This window comes from Octopus bimaculoides, chromosome 10, assembly GCF_001194135.2.
Source record: "Octopus bimaculoides isolate UCB-OBI-ISO-001 chromosome 10, ASM119413v2, whole genome shotgun sequence".
Lineage (NCBI taxonomy): Eukaryota > Metazoa > Mollusca > Cephalopoda > Octopoda > Octopodidae > Octopus > Octopus bimaculoides.
The window spans coordinates 29576771-29593541 of NC_068990.1; the positions used below are offsets into that span (position 1 = coordinate 29576771).

Below are 16771 nucleotides of genomic sequence, written 5' to 3' on the forward strand. Positions count from 1 at the left end.
GCCCCCCCCCCCCCCTCATATGACAGCTACCAGTACAGAGGGGAAGATATCTGACTTGAGCAGAGATTGAACTCAAAAACATAAAGTACTGAACTAAACATTACTCTATCTGTTATGCTGCTCTTCTAATACTATTGCTGGTAGATTAACTAGATCGGTAGAGCAACAGATGAAATGCCTTGTGGTGTTTTTTTTTTTTTTTTTTTTTTTTATATATAGTTAGATCGCTACTATGTTCTATGTTTAAATCCTCCCAAATGTGATTGTCTTTTATCCTTCCGACATTTATAGACTAATACTAACGAAGTGCCTGGATTAATTAAACTGGCTGCCCATCACCTCCACCCCCACCCCCAATTATGTCTATAAGATAGCTTACTTCATTGTTTTCTTTTTGACTGTATGCAAACACCTTTTGTACTCCCTGCCTTCCATCCCCTCCCCCAATGTTATTCTTGTCTTCTTTTTGTTTCAACCCCCACCCCTCACATCTCCACACATTTTGCTGTCCTTGTATCGCCAGTCTTTTAACTGGCTGGACCACTTTACTCTTTGGGAAAGACACTTTTGGAACCATGCCTACATTTATTTACACACCGACTGCATTGCATGTAAGACTCCATCTCCTTCCTCTTCTGCCTTTGCTGTTTGTTGTATTACTTTTTCTTACATAAATAATATGTGGATTTGTATGTGTGAGAGACAGTAATAATAATAATAATAATAATAATGCTTTCTACTAAAGGCACACGGCCTATAATTTGGGGGGTGGGGACTAGACAATTACATCAAACCCCAGTGTTTCAGTAATACTTAATTTATCGAATCTGAAAGGATGAAAGGCAAGGTTGACCTTAACATAATTTCAACTCAAAACATAAAGGCAGATGAAATACCACTAAGCATTTTTCCAGGTGTGCTAATGATTTTGCCAGCTTGCTGCTTCAATAATAATAATAATAATAATCCTTTCTACTGAAGGTATAAGGCCTTGAAATTTTGAGGGAGGGGACTAGTTGATCATATCAACCCTAGTGTTTTACTGGTACTTTATTTATGGCTTGTGCTATTTGTTCTGATTCTTTGTTTCATCCCACGGGCCAAAATAAAGAACCGGTCATGTACTGGGGCTGACTGACACCCATCTTTCAAAACTGCTGGTCTTGTACTTAAAAACCATTATTTTTATCCAATCCTCTGCCTTTGAAAGTGCCACTCTCATCAGGAGACCTGTTCTTTTGGGAGGAAGGTGGGGAATATATACACCATTGAAACCAGGAAACTGGCCCTCGTGTGCCTGGCATAAGCTCAATTTGCAGATTGACCCACAAAATACTTTCTAATATTTTTGTCATATCACTTCCCATTCTGAGTTCAGATTGCACCTGTGTTCATTCGTTTATGTTTAATCAGTTAGACACCTCCTCCAAAATATGTAACCATATCACTTTTTGAAGTTATCTCTGCAGACTTTTTTAGTTGCTATCTAAGCAATGTATGTGGAGGTATGTGGCTTAGTGGTTTGGATGTTGGGCTCCTGATCGTAAGATTGTGGTTTCAATTCCTGGACTGAGCGATGCATTGTGTTCTTGAGCAAGACACTTCATTTCATGTTGCTCCAGTTCACTCACCTGGCAAAAATGAGTAATCCTTCAACAGCCCAGCGTCCCATCCAGGTGGGGAATATAAACACCATTGAAACCAGGAAACCAGCCCCCATGAGCCAGGCATGGCTCAAGAAAAAAAGCATTTTTTTAAATTATTTTTTTTATCTAAGCAATATAGTCATGGCTGGTTAATTGGTCAGATGTGGTGCTGACGAAGAAGAAATAACAACTAAATTATCCATATACAGCCATTACCTATTTTTCTGTCTTCGATCACATCATTTACATAGAAGTATTCCTGTATGAAACATCATAACTTTCAGTGTTGACTCTAAATTCTATAGAAAGTCTGTGGAGATAACTTCAAAAAGTGACTGGATCGCACTGCTAACACAGGTAGGACACAGTATTGACTTATAAACCTTTTATATAGTTTGTAGTGATGATGATGATGCAGTTAGTATATTACGGTTCCTCAACCAAATATGGAGTCCTTACTGGTGATTGATATGTTGTCATATGTCTATGACTGAAATTTAGGGAGACACGGTGTTATGCAGTGATATTTGTGTAATTGAGGAATATTTTGTTTGTTTAGAGAGTAGACCGAGCATCATTTTCTAAGATCTCCAGGAATTTGCTGGGTCATCAGAATTTCAATCTCTGAGTAATACCTCTAAAGCAATTGCCAAAATAGATCAGAATCAGTTTGTGTTCTGAAGGAAAGGGATTCTGTTATCTTTGGGAGTGTCTTTTGGTATATGAGAGAGAACGCTTTGAAAGTGATGGAACCCCCCCCCTTTTTTTTTTTATTATTTGTGTGGGGGGTATGGTGCATACATACACACACACTCATACATACATGCACACCACACACATACATTCATACACACACTAATACACATACATACACACACATACATGCATACACGCATGCATACACACATGTATACATACACACACATACACACACACATACATACACACATGCATACACACACACCACACATACATACATCCATACATGCAGGTGTAGCTGTGTGATTGAGATGTTTGCTTTGTAAACACATGGTTTTAGGTTCAATCCCCTGTGTAGCACCTTGAGCAAATGTCTTGTACTATAGCCCTGAGCTGATCAAAGCCTTGTCACTGGGATTGGATTCAGTTGATGGAAACTGGAAGAAGCCTGTTTTGTATCAATATGTGTGTGTGTTAGTGTCTCCCTATCTTGTCATTACATGGTAGTTGTAAATGAGCGTCACATTCATTTCCAATCTTCCATGAAGACCTGTTGGGCTGGGGTGGAATATTACCCCACTTGGAAACAGATAAGAGTTGGCAACAGGAAGAGCATTCAGCTGCAGAAAATCTGCCTCAAGAAATACCATCTGAGCCATGCAAACATGGAAAAGTGGATGATGAGATTGGGATCTGTCTGGAGAAACTGGCACAAGACATGATTCTGGTTCCTCTAGTTTGCCTCGTTATTAACTGAAATTCTTAATTACTTCATTGTTAAATAGTTGATGTTGTGAATTATTCTCACCTGCAAAAACATTGGCTTAATGATTTAAATACCAATCTGTCTGTGACCACCCCTCGTTCAATGATACTTCTTGTTTAACCTTTTAACATTTCTCCCTGTTTTATGTTCAAACTGACCAGATCCAGCCTCTCACACCTACCCTACAATGTCATACTAAAAATAAACTGTCACATCATTGAAATCGCAAAGCTACAAGAGATTAATTAATTTATTAAAACCAATGTGAGTAAATAAGTATTACATTTGACAGAGTAATCATGAATGCCAAAAAGCATAGAAAGATTATTTTTTTAAATTTGTTTTTCAAAATTAATTGCAAATAAAAGTAGTTTATTTCATCAGAAACCTGGTAACAAAAGGGTCAGTGATAAACTGCCCCCATCCATTCCAGAATAGAAAAGTGGGTGCCTCTCCTATGACTTAACTGACTCCTCATAAAATGAAATCTAAGCTCACCTAGATGATATTTAAACCTCATGATTAATCCTTAAGCTTATTACTTTGGTTTAAAGCAGTAGTTCTCAACACCAGGGTCCATATAAGGGTTTCTTGTTAAAATTTATCTGTGATCAGCAATATCAAAATCAAATCAAATGAAGATTGTAGTTGTGAGCCCTGTGTCAGTAGACTTAAAAAGCACCATCCGAACGTGGCCGATGCCAGTGCCACTTTGACTGGCTTCCATGCCGGTGGCACATAAAAAGCACCATCCGATTGTGGTTGATGCCAGCTCCTCTGGCCTCTTGTGCCAGTGGCACGTAAAAAAAGCACCCACTACACTCTCGGAGTGGTTGGTATTAAGTAGGGCATCCAACTGTAGAAATATTGCCAGATCAGATTGGAGCCTGGTGCGGCCTCCTGGCTTGCCAGACCCCAGTCGAACTGTCCAACCCATGTCAGCATCGAAAATGGACATAAAACAACAACGATGATGATGGAACTGGTTATATTTCTACAATGCTCAAAATATTTAAAGAATTTTTTTTTATTCAATTTCTAATAATATTTAATTCTAAAAATATGATAAATAAGGATTTTTTTTTTAACCATCAAATGGCTGTGAGGGTCCATTTGAATGAAATATGAATCAAAGAGGATTTGCAGGTCAAAAAAGGGGGTTGAATTCCACTGGCTTAAAGTGTTCACAGCCTAACTTGTCTATTTTCTGTTTTCAGACTAATTTACCAGTTTTCAAGTTAAAAGATTCTAGTGTCCGTCGACGTTACAGTGACTTTGAATGGTTAAGAAATGAACTTGAACGAGACAGTAAGGTAAGTTTTACAAGTTTCATTACAATTCTGTGGATTCTATCTCTTCTGTTTCTTGAATGTTGAATTTATTGCTAGCACCACATACAAAAAAAAAAAAGGTGCCAATTATACTAGGGTGTGCCATCATCATCATTTAACATCTATTTTCCATACTGACATGGGTTAAAATTATTAACTATCGTACCAACAACCACCTTGAGCACCTTTTTGAGCTACATGGCCATCACATGTGGGCATGCCTACAAAGTTAGAAAACCGCACAGCTCCCATGACTTTTGGAAACAACTTTTCACTCTCAGAATTGCTGCATCAGTTGTTAGTTGCCGAGACATTGCATCCTTTAAAACCTGCATGCTTCCTGAAATTTCCCAACACTACACCTGATATCCCCACCCCACCTCCATACGCATGCACACATGTATATCATGACTCCTACACTGTTCACTTTCCTGACTTTCGTACATAATTCCATGTACTGTACATGCACCTTTGATGAGTTGTAATACACATGGGACACTAAACTCCACTTGCGAAAACCTGTTGAGGCAAGTGAAATCGAAATCGAACTAAATTCGACGACTGGCACCCATGCCAACGTCGTCTCCTTCATTGGACACGAAACTCAGCTTGCAAAAACTTATTGGGGCAAGCGAAAGCGAAATCGTGATGGCACCTGTGCCCAGCGTCGCCTTTCTGGAACTTGTGCCCGCGGCATGTGTAAGGACTTTCGAGAGAGATCGTTGCCAGTGCCCCTGGACGGGCTCTTGTGCGGGTGGCACATAAAATACACCATTTTGAGCGTGGCCGTTGCCAGTACCGCCTGACTGGCCTTCATGTCGGTGGTATGTAAAAGCACCCACTACACTCTCTGAGTGGTTGGTGTTAGGAAGGGCATCCAACTGTAGAAACTCTGCCAAATCAGATTGGAGCCTGGTGTAACCATCTGATTTCACCAGTCCTCAGTCAAATCATCCAACCCATGCTAGCATGAAAAGCAGATGTTAAACGATGATGATGATGATGATTATTATTATTATAGATGGTTTGACGTGGACTAGCAAGCTAGAGAGCTGCTCCAGGCTCCATTTTGTCTGTTTTGGCTGAGTTTCTACAGCTGGATGATGCCCATCCAAATGCCATCCACTCTATACAGTGTTCTGGGTGCTTTCTTATGTGGCACCATCATGGACAGGGTCACTAAGTACCTTGTACAACAAAAACCCCTCAACTGGGAGTTGTGTGGGGAGTAGTATTCAGTGGAGTGGCTTTGTACCGTCTGTGAGATTTAAGGTATTGAAGGGGCAGATATAGGTGTCTTGTAGAGTAGTCAGCCATCAGAGATTCTGTGCATGCACGCCCCCCCCCCCACACACACATGTTCTTGTCCTGATGGATCCAGCTTTCACCCACTCTTTAGTACTAACTGAGCCATGCTTGGCTGTCATTGGAATGGAACTTATTACTTCCCAGTTTTGTGGTGTCATGTTCAGTCTCTGTGTGTGCCACCTTGGTAAGTGTCTTCGGCCGTAGTGCCAGGTCAACCCAATTCTTGTGAACGTATCCAGCAGACAGAAAATCAAAAGAAGGCAGTCATATATGGGTGTGGGTATCTGGTGAATTCATCTACAACCACACACACACAACCATACACAACCATACGACCACACACACGTACAACCTCACACACATACATACAACCTTACACACACACACACACACACACACATACAACTACACACACACGCATACAACCACACACATGCATACAACCACACACATGCATACAACCACACACATGCATACAACCACACCGACACATACAACCACACCGACACATACAACCACACAGATAAATTGTTATAAACGAATTCACCTAAAACCATGAGTATGTGTTTATGTCTCTCCTTCTCTTGACATCATCCCATGCTTATAAATGAGTGTCACCCACATAGAAATTGTGTCTGTTGTTCCCAGTCTTCTCTAAAAGCATCTCTGACCATGGAAAAATTATTGGCTTGCTTGGAAACAGGCAAGAGTGAGTGACAGGAAGAGCATCCATCTACTGAAACTTTGCCTCAACAAATTCTCTCTGATTCAAGTAAACAGGGAAATGTGAATGTTAAATGATGATCATTATCTCTCTCTCTCACACACGAACCAACAGAAAAACTAACCCTTTCCTTTCAGTTTCTTTGTCTACCAATGGTTTGCTGTCTCACTACTTCAGCTTTGCACAGCAACCATGTCTCAAGGAGGTGCTTCTGAATCTTCTCCACAGATAAATTTCATTTTATGACTATTTTTTATTATCAACTCATTGTCTTATTAGTAATCATCATCATCATCGTTTAAAATCTGCTTTCCATGCTGGCATGGGTTGGACAGTTTGACTGGGGTCTGGCAAGCCAGGAGGCTGCATCAGACTCCAGTCTGATCTGGCAGGGTTTCTACAGCCGGATGCCCTTCCTAACGCCAACCACTCCGTGAGTGTAGTAGGTGCCTTTTGCGTGCCACCGGCACAGGGGTCAGAGGTGGCTGGCATCAACCATGATCAGATGGTGCTTTTTACATGCCACCAGCACAGAAGCCAGTCAAAGTGACACTGGCATCTGCCACGTTTGGAAGGTGTTTTTTACGTGCTACCGGCACAGGGGTCACAACTACAATTTCGATTTGATTTGATTTTGATATTGATGTTGATGTGGGCAATAAACTCACTCCTGGTTACTGAAGGCAAACAAGGTCTGGAACATGTGCTCGATTGTCCGCGTGTGTGTGTGTGTCTGTGTGTGTGTGTGTGTGTGTGTGTGTGTGTGTAATTGAGTAGGTTTGTTTATTCATTATAATTGCACACTTGGATGTGTGGTAAGAAGTTTGCTTCCCAACCACATGGCTCCACGTTCAGTCCCACTGTGTGTCACCTTGGGCAGGTGTCTTCTACTATAACCTTGGGCTATAGTAACGGTTTAGTTACACAAATGTAAACAAACCAACACCAGTTGTCGAATGGTATGGGACAAACACACACACCCACACTCACACGTGTGTTTGTTTGTATGTATGTATGTATATATATGATGGGTTTTACAAGTTTCCATTTACCAAACCATTTACAAGGCTTTGGTGAGCCTGGGGCTAAAGTAAAAGACACTTGCCCTAGATGCCTTGCGCTGAGACTGAACTCAAAACCACACGGTTAGCAAGTAAGCTCCTTAACCACACAGCCACAATATTCCTCACAATCCCCCACTGCTCCAGTTAATTTCTGATGGTAGCAATACCATTCTGCAGATGGTATTTCTCTCAAGTGGGAATCATTCACCTGTTTTGGCCCAGATATTAAAAAGGTTGAGGAACATTGATCTAAGTTATTCTGTTAGCCATCACAACAGATATCTTGGTGATCTAATTAAATAGTTACTGACACTGTCTTTTGTGGGGTTTTTTTAAAGCTATCAGTAATTAAATTTTACTAATTAAAATTTCTTCCTGATTAAAATTATGCCATTTAAAAGAATAAAAACATATTTATGAATAAAAGATTGCATGTATGTATACATGCATACCTACCTATATTGTTTGAACAGCGATTAATTAAATTTAAATAATTAACATTAACCATTTGTATGATGTTGTATTGACATCACTGTATCATCATCATAATTGTTTTTACGTCTACTTTTCCATGCCTGCATGCATCAGATGAGAACGTATTGGAGCAGAGTTTTCTATGGCTGGATGCCCTTCCTGTCCTCGACTCAACTGTTTCCAATCAAGGTGATAATATGTCAGTGTATAAAACTACAAACCACCTGGACAGGACATGCTTATGTGGAGAACAGGAATCAAGCGATACTGGAATGAGCTTTTCCTGTTTACAGAGAGGGTGCAACTTGTTAAGTCAAATCAAGAAGTCTGGACATGTCTTTATTGTGCACTGCAAGTAAATGGCATTGTTTGCCAAGCCATGGTTTATAAACCTGTGCGACACATACAGATTAGAGAAATATAAACTCACTCTTGCGAACACACACGCAGACTACAGACTTGGTCACCTAGGTAGCAGAAGCTATTAACTTGTGCAAGGTTCAATGACATTGAGTTGGAACAAAAAAAAAAGGAGATAAAAAGCCCTGGTGATGGTGCCACATAAAAAGCAGTGGTGCTACAAAGAAAGCAGTGCTGATGGTGCCATGTAAAAAGTACCCAGCTCACTCTGTAAAGTGGTTCGTATTAGGACGGGCACCCAGCCATAGAAATCAAACCTAAACAGACAATTCGAACCTGGTGCAGCTCTCTGGGATGCCAGCTCTAACCATCCAACCCATGCCAGCATGGAAAACAGACATTAAATGATGAGATAGGTTAGGGTTGGTTGGTTGTGAAGAGATAAGAATCTTCTGATTGGAAAATTTAATACTTTAGTATTTAACCCTTTCGTTACCAACCCAGCTGAAACCATCTCTGGCTCTGAGTACAAATGTCTTGTTTTCATAAGTTTTCAATTAAAATCTTCCACCAAACCTTAGTCACAATTTGTTCCTAACACTAGCTTAATGATAATTAAGTCATTTTACTTAATTCTTTGTTATATTTAGAATAATTGAAAGAAACACAGAGCATCTCAACAGAAATATGGTAACAAAAGGGTTAAACCAGCTAGATCCAACTTCTCACACCTGCCCTACAATGTCATCCTAAAAATAATCACATTTAAATCTCAAAACAATGTGAATAAATAAGCTTCACACTTGACAGGGTAATCTGAATGTGAATGATTTAAGGGTCAATTGTTGATAGCCTGGCACTGGACTTGGCTGTATGAGAAGATATAGGTGAAAACAGTAAACACCTTACACATCTGGGTTCAAATCTTCATTTGAGTGTGGAGTTGCTGACAAGGAACCACACTCCTGTTTGTCCATCCTTCTCATCATCATCATATGTCCATTTTTCCATGCTGGCATGGGTTGGATAGGTTAATAGGAGCTGGTAAGCCAGAGAGCTGCACCAGGCTCCATTGTCTGTTTTTGGTATGGTTTCTACAGCTGGATGCCCTTCCTAACACCAACCACTTTACAGAGTGTACTGGGTGCTTTTTAGGTGGCACCAGCATAGGTGCTTTTTATGTGGTACATTTCAGTGTATTAAAAAGCAAAAAAAAAAAAATTTAATCCTGTGAAATATTCAGTTGTTCTGTCCTTTTGTGATATTATTATCAACAATGTTGTATGAAAATATAACATCAACATTTATCTTACTGATAGTAATTTCTTTCCTAAATTCCATCAGTTTGCAAAGACATCTGCTATCTTGATCAGTATTTCAACTTTGGACACAAATTAAAGATAATTATTCTACCAAGTATCAAAGTTCATTTCTGTGTACAAAAACTGTTCTGTGTACAAAAACTTAAATTTTATTTGTGATGCAGACATAGGTGTGTGATTAAGAAGTTTGCTTTGCAAACATTTGGATTCAGATTCAGCCCCCACCATGGGACACTTTGGGCAGGATGTTCTTTTACCATGGCCTGATTGACAAAAGCCTGGCACATGGATTTTGGTAGACCAAAGCTGAAAGAAGCCCATCGTAATATAAAATTGTTAGTCTGTATGTATGCATCATCACTATTGTTATCATTATCCTTTAATGTCCGTTTTCCATGCTGGATGGATATACATATGTGTATATATGTATATATAGTAGTGTACAGTATATATATATAGTACAAATGTCTTGTTTTCAAAAGGTCTGTATTAAAATCTTCCACCGAACCTTAGTCACAATTTATGTTCCTGACACTGGCTTAATGATAACAAAGTTATTTTACTAAATTCTTTGTTATATTTAAAATTAATTGAAAGAAACACAAAGCATCTCAAAATAAATACAGTAACAAAAGGGTTAAAGTCACCATGATATTTTGAAGCTTACCACCAACAACTGATGTGGCCCATTTGAAATGCTCCTGCACAGTTTCCATCTTCAGTTTCATTGACAGAACTGGGGTCAACCTGCTGTTGTAATAGAAGACATTAGCCAAAGGTGCCTTACATTGGTATTGAACTTGTAGCTGTGACTGTAAAGCAAACTCATTAACCCCACAGCCATGCCTGTGATTTTTAATTAATCAACCTTGATCAAGTGCTTCTTAACCTAACATTGTTTTAAATCTCTGAAATTACATGTCCGTACAAGAGTCCAGCACATTGCTCTTTTTAATTTTTTTTTTTTTTTTTTTTTTAAATTTTTTTTTTACCTTTCTCTATTTGTTTCAGTAATTAAACTACGACTATGCTGGGGCATTGCCTTGAAGACTTTTTAGTCAAACAAATTGATCCCAGGACTTTTTTTTAAAGCCTGGTACTTTATCGATTTCTTTCTTGCTGAACCACTAAATTATGGAGACATAAACAAACCAACACCAGTTGTCAAGCACAGGCTGGAGATAAACAAAGACACACAGTCATATATATATATATTCTTTTATTCTTTTACTTATTTCAGTCATTTGACTATGGCCATGCTGGAGCACTGCCTTTTTAGTGAAACAAATCGACCCCAGAACTTATTCTTTATAAGCCTAGTACTTATTCTATCGGCCTCTTTTTGCTGAACCACTAAGTTATGGGGACATAAGCACACCAACACCGGCTGTCAAGCGATGGTGGGGGGGACAAACATAGACACATAAACACACACACACGTACACACACACATACAACGGGCTTCTTTCAGTTTCCGTCTACCAAATCCACTCACAAGGCTTTGGTCGGCCCGAGGCTATAGTAGAAGACACTTGCCCAAGGTGCCACACAGTGAGACTGAACCCAGAACCATGTGGTTGCTGAACCACTAAGTTACGGGGACGTAAACACACCAACATCAGTTGTCAAGCGATAGTGGGGGGGACAAACAAGACACATAAACACTCTCTCACACACACACACACACGATGGGCTTCTTTCAGTTTCTGTCTCCCAAATTCACTCACAAGGCTATAGAAGACAGCAAGGTTCCACATGGTGTGACTGAACCCAGGACCATGTGGTTGGGAAGCGAACTTCTTATTTCGTTATTGCCCACAAGGGGCTAAACATAGAGGGGACAAACAAGGACAGACAAAGGGATTAAGTCGATTACATCAACCCAGTGCGTAACTGGTACTTAATTTATCGACCCCGAAAGGATGAAAGGCAAAGTCGACCTCGGCAGAATTTGAACTCAGAACGTAAAGGCAGACGAAATACCACTAAGCATTTCACTTCTTACCACACAGCCTCACCTGTGCCTTGTATGTACTTTCTGAAATTTTAAAAGATGAAAAGCTCACAAAGATGCAGTGAACCCTGTAGTGATGCAGGGTCTCTTTTCTGCAGAATTGGGGGCTGATGGGAAATATTATGGTTTTGCTTTCGCTTCTTTAACAAGCAAGGAAATGTTCACCCATGGGTTATGCAGATTTGTACTGGGGTGGTTCTACTGATTGATCCACTTCTCTCTCTCTTTCTCTCTCTCTCTCTTTCTCTCTCTCTCTCTCTCTCTCTCTCTCTCTCTATTTCTCTCCTTTCCTACTCGCCCTTTCTATCGCCTCTCATTCACTCTCTCTGTCACTCTCTCCCTTTTCAATAGAGATTTGACAATTAATAAGCCAACGTTTTTTTTGTTTGTTTTTTTTTTACTCTGCTTCAAGTAAATTATTTAAGAAAATAGGGTTTAGGGGTTAGCATTGCACAACACCCTCCTCCAATCTGTCTCTTTCTGTCACAAGCACATTCCCCCTTCTCTCTCTCTCTCCCCTTCTCTCTCTTTCTCTCTTATCTCTAATTATCTCCAGTGTTCTTCCTATTGCTGCCTCAGTGTCATCTGACTCAGTCTCTACAAGCTGAGATCAATTCTGATTAGTTGCTAAGCTGACAATGTTTTGAGGGTGGTGGTGGTGGTGGTGACGGCAGCAGCTGTGGTGTTTTGTCATAGCATTAGTATGATCATTAGCTATGTGTATGTGTGCATGTATCTATATCTCACATCTACTTCCTTATAAGTGTGTGTGTGTGCATACTTGTGTCTGTGTGTGAGAGAGAGAGAGAAGGAGAAAGAAAGAAAGAGAATTAGACTTAGTGAAAGGAAATAAGTATTGATAATAAACAAAAGTCGTAAACAACAACAGCAGAAGAAGAAGAACGGTAAAAAAAATTATAAACAAATCCAACCACTTCCACCCACGTCCCACATTTTTGACCTTGATGGGGGTGAGAGGTTCGGATGTTGTTAGATACACTGCACAGAGCATTCCTGTCCATGTTTTTACTAAAAACACTTCCACAGTTACAAATGAAATACACACACACACAATGTGTGTGTGCGTGTGTGTGTGTGTGTGTGTGTGCCACTCCCAAAATGTTTGTATGTCGAGTTTCATTTCTGTGAAAAAGTTTCTTTAAATTTCAGAGAAAAAAAGGCTTCCGCAGAGTTGTTAAAGTAATGTGATTGTTTTTCGAAGTAGTGAATAGGTTAAAAGATGGAAATGGGAAGTAGATGAACTGACGGCAGTGGATAAGACTTGTATGAGAGTGAAGGGGGGGGGGAGTCGGTTGGTAGGTGTAAGAGGCTATGTGAGGTATGAATTAGTCAGGGGAAAAATTGGTTGATGTAATTGTGTGGTGGGAAGAAGAGATGGCTGCATAGCAAGAGTTACCAAAGTTTTATTTACTTGTGTCTGTGTCTGGTAAACATTCCAAACAGTTTAATTCTATAAACTGATCCTTCAATAAAGCGTGTATATTGCCCTCTACTTCCTAAAGTGTGAATACGTTGTCTTCTATTTAATAATTACGCAAGGTGGTAGGTGTTTCACATAACTGAGGACAAAACAAGGAAAAATTGAGAAGCGAAGCAAAAAAATAAAATCATATTTAAAAAAAAAAACACAACACATCTTTAACTAGACATCTACGAAACAGGCCATTCAAATATACAGGCCCAGGGGCCTCCATGCTGCCCTTTATATCCATGAGCATCTCCCAACAAGTCTTTGGCACTCTGTGGCTGCTAACAAAATCTCTCCCTCCTGCTCTGTCCCAATTATCCACCCACCCACCATGTTGCAGAGTTTTCATTTTCATATCAGGAGAGAGCTACAAAGCCACATTGTTGCCAGTCACATGATCATGTTTGTTGCCAGTCACATGATCGTGTTTGTTGCCAGTCACATGATCGTGTTTGTTGCCAGTCACATGATCATGTTTGTTGCCTGTCATATGATCATGCAGATCTGATTTTTGCTGAATAGGAACTGCCCTTTCTTCATTACAAAACTTGATATTTTCATCTACCACATGTCTGTTAGTGGACTGTGCCACCCTGAGCTATTTGGGGGATAAACCCTAATGATCCACTGGGGTTGTCACTGATGACGTCCTGGCCCCACATTATGAATTTGGATGACCATTGACAGTGTTACTCTCTATATGATGCTGGTGACACAGCATCACTCGTGACCTCCATCTCTTTCTTGACTCTCAGCACAACACTAACAGTCACTGAGTCACCGTGATTGGCAGTCAGTCATAAGTACCACATGACTTTCCATTTGTCATGTCTCATTAGACTCTGCCATATTGGTGCTGCCCATCCCTCTGTGTCTATGTTTGTATACTTGTGTGTGTGTGTGTGTCCCTCTCCCCTCGTTTTCTCCCACCCCCCTCACCCCACATACACCTATTCATAAAACCCATTCATGTCTGTCTTTCTTGCACTATATACACATTTACATACTATCTATCACTTCAATACATCATTCAAAAGATGGCCAAAATACCACCTGGATTTACCTGGGATTTTAACTAAGGACCTGTACCTTCATGGAAGTACCGACCAACATCCATATCCTCTGAAAAAAGATGAGTTGTAAACTATTATTCTCCTGCCTATATTCTACCTTCACTCTTTATTCTTCTATCTTATTTTTTATAAACTGTGAATATATTTTATTCCTTGTAAACTGTAAATTTTCCCTGTCTAAAATATTCATACCTTGTCTCTGATGATGGAATCCTCAGTCACCAACCTACCACTTGGGTTGGTGGCACGTAAAAAGCACCATCCAATCGTGGTCGATGCCAGGTCGTCTGGCCCCTGTGCCAGTGGCACGTAAAAAGCACCCACTACACTCTCAGAGTGGTTGGCGTTAGGAAGGGCATTCTGCTGTAGAAACACTGTGAGATCAGATTGGGGCCAGTGCAGCCTCCTGGCTTCCCAGGTCCCAATCAAACTGTTCAAACCCATGCCAGCATGGAAAACGGATGTTAAACAATGATGATGATGTGTGTGTGTGTGTGTGTATTGTTGTACTTGGGGATGGTCATATTGCCAGTTTAGCCAATAAAAACACGCGCACTGTATATTTGGTGTTAATTTGCTTCAGCTTTATATTACATTAATCTTAATCTTATTTCGGCCAGAGTTCTTTCGTCACACTTCTGTGATCTCATCTGTGGTCCTTTGTTTCCTTCCTTCTTATGTGTGTCTCACCTTGCTAAGTCATCATCATTATCATCATCTTTAATGCGCATTTTTCTATGCTTGCATGAGTCAGACAGAATTCATTGAAGTAGATTTGCTACAGCCAGATACCCTTCCTTTTGCCAACCCTCACCTGTTTCCAAGCTAGGTAATATCCCCCAACTCCACCCCCATGGCCAGACAACCAGTGGTTAGGGCAACAGACTCGCGGTCGTGGGATCACGGTTTTGATTCCCAGACCGAGTGTTGTGAATGTTTATTGAGCGAAAACACCAAGCTGCCCGAGGCTCCGGCATGGGACGGTGGCAAACCCTGCTGTACTCTTTCACCACAACTTTCTCTCACTCTTTCTTCCTGTTTCTCTTGTCTAAATATTCCACCTGTTTTATGGTCACACCAGCCAGATCCAGCCCCTCACACCTACCCTACAATGTCATTCTAAAAATAAATCTCAGAGCCATGAAATAATTCATGATTCATTCAAAACAATAAGAATGAATAAGCATTACATTTGACTGAGTATTTTACTAATTTTTCTTAATCTTCCGCTGCAGATTGTTGTTCCAGCTCTCCCCAGAAAAGCATGGGAAAGGCAGTTACCATTCCGTGCAGATGATGGTATTTTTGAATCGGATTTTATTGAAGAAAGAAGAGAAGGCCTAGAATCATTCATAAACAAGTAAGAATATTCATCTCTTTTCTTTCTTCTTTCTTTTTTTTTTTTCTTAGTTGTATGCCACATTTAAGTTATATGCAGCATATTGTCAACATCATTTTCTGTGGCCTTGTCCATATTTTCCTGTCATCATGAATTGGTTGAGCCTGCAATAATATTATCTCATGCCTTTTATCAGCATCAGTTTTCATCATCACTGCTTTAACATCCACTTTTCCATGCCTGCATGGGTCGGATGGAAATCATATTGAGGTAGATTTTCTACAGCTGGTGGCCCTTCCTATTGGCAACCCTTACCTCTTCCCAAGAAAATATTTCCCCATGGCCAGACATGTTGTAGAATATTGGAAAGGAATGAGGATTCTGCTTATAGGACAGTGGCAACCATTTACAACTACTACACTGTGAAGGCAAACAAACAAACAAACACATATGTTTATATGTGTGTGTGTGTGTGTGTGTGTGTGTGTGTGTGTGTGTGTGTGTGTGTGTGTGTGTGTGTGTGTGTGTGTGTGTGTGTATAAATCCAAAAAAAAGCAAAGAACAAATACAAAAACACAACACCATAAGGATGTGGTACAAGTAAAGTATTAGCAAACATTCAAGGAAGGAAAGAAAGGTGGTTTTACGTTTCGAGCAAAGCTCTTCTTCAGAAACAGGAGACGGAGGAAAGTCTAATAGAGAAGGATGACGGAGGAAAAAAAATTGCCAACGATTCACATGTGGTTACATTTTGAAATGACCAGAAGGGAATATCATCATCATCATCATCATCGTTTAATGTCTACTTTCCATGCTGGCATGGGTTGGACGGTTTGACTGAGGACTGGTGAGCCAGAAGGCTGCACCAGGTTCCAATCTGATCTGGCAAAGTTTCTACAGCTGAATGCCCTTCGTAATGCCAACTATTCTGAGAGTGTAGTGGGTCCTTTTACGTGCCACCAGAACGAGGGCCAGTCAGGCAGTACTGGCATCAACCACACTCAAATGTTATTTTTCACATGCCACCGGCACGTGTGCTGGTAAGGCGACACTGGCAACAATCACACTCAAATGGTGCTTTTTACGTGCCACTGGCACAGGAGCCAATCCATGGCCCTGGCAATGATCATGCTCAGATGTGCTTTTAACATTCCACTGGCAC

At 40.3% G+C, this 16771-nt stretch overlaps 1 protein-coding gene across 1 annotated transcript in view; it reads left to right on the forward strand.

The window, feature by feature from the left end:
- LOC106870004 (sorting nexin-12) overlaps positions 1–16771 on the forward strand; it is a gene marked incomplete at its 3' end in the record, with an annotated part of 47123 nt that overhangs the window by 28444 nt on the left and 1908 nt on the right. The window contains exons 2-3 of the mRNA XM_014915961.1: positions 4329–4424; positions 15506–15630. Of these exons, the coding sequence (XP_014771447.1) occupies positions 4329–4424; positions 15506–15630 (221 nt within the window). The remainder of the gene's footprint in view (positions 1–4328; positions 4425–15505; positions 15631–16771) is intronic.